General features: G+C 43.1%; 1 protein-coding gene across 1 annotated transcript; it reads left to right on the top strand.

Moving 5' to 3' along the window:
- nkx2-9 (NK2 homeobox 9) lies at positions 1-2,625 on the top strand. Its single transcript, XM_089004919.1, has 2 exons — positions 1-193; positions 1,366-2,625. Exons 1-2 carry the CDS (start codon positions 1-3, stop codon positions 2,100-2,102), a joined length of 930 nt encoding a protein of 309 aa, XP_088861045.1. The 3' UTR covers positions 2,103-2,625.
- Positions 2,626-6,948: the final 4,323 nt, after the last annotated feature.

Below are 6,948 nucleotides of genomic sequence, written 5' to 3'. Positions count from 1 at the left end.
ATGGCAGCGCCCACCAGGTTGAGCTTTTCCGTCAGGAGCATTTTGGAGCTACCCGAGCGCCACTCGAAGACGGCGCCGGGGTTCTCGTTACCTTTTTCGGGCACGCGCTCGAATTTGGAGCCCCTCGCCGCCATCTCCGCCATCTCTTCGTCCTCCTCGAGGATGATCGATTCGGACCCAAGTTCCTGCACGGGTGAGTTTTTCATCGTCATCATCACGATGATCGATAAGATCATCTTCATCATCATCATCATCATCAAACACATCATTAGAATTGATGTAGACATTATTTTCCTCCACTAAAGTCAAAAGTAAATGAACACGTTATTTCTGGGCCAAGTCGAGCATTCCAAGGGGTGGGGCTGGGGGGGGGGGGTAGGTGATTGGAGGGGGATATTGATCCATTTTTAACTACAGAAAAAACTAAAACACATTTTTTTTTGGGGGGGGGGGTGAAAAATAACAAAACAAACAAAACGTAGTATTATTATTAATAATAATATTAATCAGAATCAGAGAGCCTTTAATAGTCCCACAATTATGATTCATAATAATAATACGTAATAATAATAACTATAATTAGAATTGTAGTTATTCCTATAATAATTATTATAATTATTATTATTGTTATTATTATTAATATTAATCAGAATCAGAGAGCCTTTAATAGTCCCACAATTATGATGATGATGATAATGATTATTGTTATTATTAATCAGAATCAGAGAACCTTTAATAGTCCCACAATTATGATGATGATTTATAATAATAGTAATAATAATAATAATAACAATAATTATAATTATAGTTATTCCTATTATTATTATTATTGTTATTATTATTAATATTAATAATATTAATCATAATCAGAGAGCCTTTAATAGTCCCACAATTATGATGATGAGGGTAATGATTATTGTTATTATTAATCAGAATCATAGAGCCTTTAATAATCCCACAATTATGATGATGATTTATAATAATAATAATAACAACAATAACAATAATTATAATTATAGTTATTTCTATTATTATTATTGTTATTATTATTAATATTAATAATATTAATCATAATCAGAGAGCCTTTAATAGTCCCACAATTATGATGATGAGGGTAATGATTATTGTTATTATTAATCAGAATCATAGAGCCTTTAATAATCCCACAATTATGATGATGATTTATAATAATAACAACTATAACAATAATTATAATTATAGTTATTCCTATTATGATGATTATGATGAATTGTTATTTATTATCGACACTTGGAGTGAGTCAATTTATTGATGAAAGGTTGACTTGTCCTCCCTCCCTCCTCTCCCCCTCCGTCCCCTTCCTCCCCCTTGGCCCCCTTACCTCAGCCTTGGATGAGAAGAGCAGCCTGGCGGCTTGGCCGGACTCCAGCAAAGCGGACGAGGCGTCGCCGTCGCCGTCGCCGTCAGCGGACGCCGAGCGCGGGTCCCCCCCGGCACCTTCGGCGGCACCTTCGGCGGCACCTTCGGCGGCACCTTCGGCGGCACCTTCGGCGGCACCTTCGGCGGCACCTTCGGCGACGGCGGCCTCCGACGAGCGGCGGAAGGGCAAAAAGCGTCGCGTGTTGTTCTCCAAGGCGCAGACGTCGGCGCTGGAGCGCCGCTTCCGCCGGCAGCGCTACCTGTCGGGCCCCGAGCGCGAGCACCTGGCCGCTATGATCCACTTGACGCCCACCCAGGTGAAAATCTGGTTCCAGAACCACCGCTACAAGAGCAAGAGGGGCCGGGGGGCGGCGGACGAGCCTCGGCCGCCCCCGCCGCTCTTCCGCGGGCTGCTGCTGCCGCTGCCGCTGCCGCTGTTGCCGCTCGGCGACGGGAAGCCCTTCCGGGCCGCCCCGGGCCCGCCGGACCTTCCGGACCGCTCGGGGGCCTCCCCGAGGCCGAGGACGCTCCGCTGGCCTCCGGGGGCCTTCCCGGGGGCCTTCGCGGGGGCCTTCGCGGGCCTTCAGCCGTCCGCGGTCGTGACTCTGCCTCCGCGCCGGCAGCACTTGGAAAGCCCGGCGGGGTCCAAGCTCGCCCGGGGGGACTTGTGGGGCGACCCGCTCCACTTTGCTGCCTTCAAGTGACAAACGCAACTTGTTTTCTGCAGGATGATTTGCACTTTTTTTCCAGCTTTTTATTTTTTTACGGTGGATCTTAAATGTTTTTTTAATTCATGACAGTAGCCCGTAGAGATCATTTTAAAAAACTATATCAATTGCTAAATGTCTGTTATTTCCTTTGCCGAATCATTATATACGCAGTATTAGCTAGCTAGCTAGCTTTCTATCAACTTGAGTAACTTCCGGGGTGAGTGAACGCTGGCGCGTGTGGCTGCCGCTGCTCACACACATAAAAACTAATCCTGTGACTGTAAAGTGACCTTGAGAGTTTTTGAAAGGCGTTTGGAAATGAAATGTATTATAATTATTATTAATAATATGCGAATTAGATGTCAGTATCGTAGAATGGATGTTTGTTTTCAGGGGAAAAAAGGCCTTTACCGAAGCAAAATGTTCCATTAAGTGAGTTGTATTAAGTTCATCCTGTCGACTTGAGATCTAATTTAAAACGGATTCTTTTCTTACAGACAAGTATGTGTGTTGTACGTGTTCAAATACCTGACACGTTTCGGCGTCTACTTCCGCCTTCGTCAGAGTGTCACGGATGTTGTTGTGACGCGCCTTTTTTTCAGCTGGTGTTGCTATGTTCCATTAAGTATTTAGATTAGATGAGCTTTTATGATGCTATTTTGTTGCCGAATGGGTCGGCTCACCTTCAAATGTTGCTTGAAAGCTACAGAGAACCACGTGACCCGAGAGTTGCAGTTGACCTCCTCTGCTGTTCATCGTCATCGTCTTTCATTCTGCTGCGCCAGACAACACTCAAGAGGCCAATCGGACCACGGATCAATCGAATAAGATCGATTTCGAGTAAAATCGTGCTCGTTTTCTCGAGCGGAGGGCCCGGAGACAGCTTGTCAAAATGTTTCCGGAAAGCCGAAAAGAATTCTGGGAATTTCGCAGTTGAAGTCAAGTGACTTTTCCATCTGAAGTAAAAAGTCTTGTAAGATATCACTCAATGATTAATTGTCATCTTTTTATATTTATACGATTTCGCGTTAAGATTATTTAGATTAGAATATGTTTAATATTTGCCTCAATGTGTTTCTATTGCTCGCGTCCTGATAGACTGAAAGAAAACCGGAAGTGTTTTTATGTCGCCGGAAGAAGCTGCGTTCACGTTCATCCTGTAATGTGTATGTGTTGATCAATAAAAGCTGCGTTCAAAGAAAGTCCATTTCGTTCTATTGACGTTTATTAACGCGAAGCCAACCATTCAGAAACTACAACGGTTTCCATTTCGAGTCTTTTTTTTTTAAGTATTTTCGCGAGAGGACACTTTTAAGGCGCAAAATCGCGCGGGAACCGGAGAAAAACAAGATGGAGAAGGAGCGTATTTTTTAATATCGCGAGACTTTCAAGGAAGGTATCACCGCGTAATGTGAGAGTGTCGAAAGTCATGTGGGCTGGGCGGTGGTGGTGTTCTTTAGGGAGGGTGGGGGTGGACAGGCGAGGGGCAGTCTGGTGGTCTCGTGTTTTCCCGCCCCCCCAACTAATGTTGTTTGCTCGTCCTGTGACCCCCGCAGCCGATCGTCCTTGTCACCTGGTCCTTTGTGGGGCCACCTTGCATCACATATGGAGGTTTGGGGGAGGGGGGGGGGGGGGGGCTTTGCTTTTTGTCCCCCCCCCCCAACTCTGAATGGACCATTGCCCCCCCCCCCCCCCCAACCCCCTTGCATTTTTTTTCTTCCCAAGATGTGTGTGTGTGTGTGGGGGGGGGGGGGGGGTCCACTCGCAAGACAAAATGTTTAGTGTTTCAATTTGCCTGGTGTTTAATCAGCCCCTGCGAGCAATTTATGAGCACAGAGGGCCACAATGCCGTTGTGGGTGTGAGCACGATGAGGCCTTTTAGGGTTAAGGGGCGGGCGGGCGGGCGGACAAAGACCAGCTTTAAGGGGGTTGCCATTGGTGTCTTGAAGTTGCCCCCAAGAATTGACGGCGGACCGCTCATCCCGTCCTGCTTTTGACTTGTTCGTTTCACATCAGCGAGGACGCCGGGAATTAGCGGATGTTGCTAGCCATAGAGAACCGCTGAAGGCTTACATCATACGCAATCATCATCATTCTAATAATAATAATAATAATACATTTCATTTCTAAGCGCCTTTCAAAACTCTCAACATCACTTTACAGTCACGAGATCAGTTTTCCTGCGGGTGAGCAGCGGCAGCCACACACGCCATCGTTCACTCAGCCCCGAATAACTCAAATAGTTAGCTAGTGAGCTAGCTAATATATAACTAATAGATAGCTTATAGATAGAAAATATATAGCTAGCTAGGTTGCCAGCTAGCTAGTGTAGATAAAATAGCAATAGAGCATAAAAGCAATAATCACATATGCGATATTTTATCTACACTAGCTAGCTAATATATAACTAATAGATAGATAGCTTATAGATAGCAAATAGATAGAATATATATATAGCTAGCTAGGTTGCCAGCTAGCTAGCTAATTGATAGAAAATAGATAGCTAGCTAGGTAGCCAGCGAGATCGCTAGCTAGCATGTGACTTTTTGCACGATCTGCATCCATTTGATTGACATTCGGAAACCTTTCAGGCGTTACTGTCACCGTTCGGTAAAATTGAAGATTTATGTATTTTTGGGTGGTGATACGGTTACATCATATATAATTATGATATCATTACTCGTTGAAACGATTCATTAAAATAATCATCATAAATCAACCATGGACGTTAGCTTGCTTCTAGCTTTACCTCATGGTATTCAAGGGCCGATTGTTACGGTTCAAACACCTTGTTAAGAAGTTTAAAAAACAAATCTAAATCGTCAAAAGTGTTCATTTGCTAAATTGAAGCTAGTTTGCTTTATGTTGTGTCACAAAAAAAGGTGACGTGTGTGGTATATTCAGTCGGTTTCAAGCAAGCCAAAGTTTCTTGAAGACGAGCTCAAGCAGTCGTGGTCTAACATCCGGTTAAGACGCTTTCAATATAAAAGCATGACAGCTATTAGCACAACCTGAAAGCTGAAGAGAGCCTGAGACGGTGAGATTAAGTTCTCATATTTTGATGGGCTGGTCAAAAAACAATTTGCGTGGTACTGCAACGAGATGGCCACCAGAGGGCGACCAAGCTCTGCTTTTAACCGGCGCGAAACGTCAGTGACTTGCACTAATAGTTTCCTCCGCGAGAGGGCGTAAGATCACCATCGGGGTTTTTGGGTTGCACACCGGCCTGCGTATGACGTAACGACGTAAATTTGACCTGTTTCAGTCTTGTTGATTCAGGATCGTTATTGAAAAATAGATATATATGAAAAATATAACAATTAAAACGTCATATTTTACCATTTTAATTTCGTGTTTGTAAACAGACAATTGACACCTTTTGAAAGTTTTTTTTCTTCAACATTGAGTCATTTATATAAATATTCAATTCAATTCAAATGGTGTTCTTCTATACAAAGAGAACATGATTTAGATCCAATAAAATACATTTCAGGTTATATATGATAAAAATGTAGTTATAAAAAAATATATTCAGGCTATGTACGATAAAAATGTTTATTACTTTGTTAATTCCGGGTTGAGTGTGACTGCCGCTGCTCACCCGCAGAAAAACCTCTCCTGTGACTGTAAAGTATCATTGAGAGTTTTGAAAGGCGCTTATGAATGAATGAACTGTATTGGATTGGATTGGATTTGCCTTTATTAGTCTCACAGTGGAGAAATTTACATTTATTATTATCATTATTATATAAAATAAAATAAAAGACCTATTCAGGCAATAGACGATAAAAATGTATTTATAAATACAATAAAATCTATTTTTAGGCAATCTACGATAAAAATTTTATTTTATACCTAGACAGATTTTTAAAGTAATTAAGGTGTTATTTGATATCAATTTTAAAATCAAAAATGGAGTTTACACTGTAAGACGATTTTTTTTGTTTTAAATGACAAATCACTACACGTCAGACAAGAACGAAATGACAAAATATGAATTGAGTTTTCAAATTTATCCTATACAATACATCTTGATTTGTAAATGTTTAAAAACAATTATTTGATGTGGTTAAAATAAATTAATAATAAGAATCCATTTCATGTCTAAGCGCCTTTTAAAACTCTCAAGGACACTTTACAGTCACAGGATAAGTTTTCCTGCGGGTGAGAAGCGGCAGCCACACGCGCCAGCGTTCACTCAACCCGGAAGTAACTCAAACAGATAGAAAGCTATTTAGTCAACAAAAAGCATATTCCATGCCAGTGTATTGTTTTTCAAACGTCTACAAAATAACATTTTAGAGTGCACTGAAGCAAAATGGAGTCTGTTGAATGTTATTTTGTCAAGTGTTTGCACCAAACAAAATCATAAAAAAGTCGACTTGAATGAAGTTGAAGCCATTTTAAATGCGCGCGCGCGTGTGTGGTTAACTGTCCACTTGATTTCCCAATTTCTTCGCCGGACAAACAAATAAACACACTCACACACACACGCACGGAGGGCGTACAAGGGCACGAACACTCATGTGAGGGGTTATGGAGGGAGGGGGCGTGGGGGGGTCGTATTGAAAACAAAGCGACTCTCCTCTCGAGTCCCGCCGAAGAACGTCGACGTCGACCGAGCGAGCGGCCGACGCTCATCAAGAGGCCCTCAGCAGTCAGTGCAGTTAATCGAGTGTGCGGTGACGTCACTGCAGACCACGCCCACCTCCAGCCCCCCCCCCCCTTTTCCTCCACCGCCTTAAACGCGTGCTGCGTGGACCCCCCCCCCCCCGCCCCGAGAACCAGCCACGGACGGACAAGCTCCCACGGCAGCCAATTAGCAACAACCAGAAGCACT

Source organism: Hippocampus bargibanti, linkage group LG09 (assembly GCF_051943395.1).
Source record: "Hippocampus bargibanti isolate YZ-2025 linkage group LG09, ASM5194339v1, whole genome shotgun sequence".
Taxonomy (NCBI): Eukaryota; Metazoa; Chordata; class Actinopteri; order Syngnathiformes; family Syngnathidae; genus Hippocampus; species Hippocampus bargibanti.
Note: the sequence above shows the minus strand (reverse complement) of the source record. Positions and strands in the feature narration are given on the sequence as shown.

Bases quoted from the DNA above. Each gene is read 5' to 3' on its own strand.
- nkx2-9 (XM_089004919.1), top strand. From the start codon at position 1: ATGGCAGCGCCCACCAGGTTGAGCTTTTCCGTCAGGAGCATTTTGGAG. The intron at 194-1,365 runs GTGAGTTTTTCA...CCCTTACCTCAG, and splicing joins GGACCCAAGTTCCTGCACGG to CCTTGGATGAGAAGAGCAGC.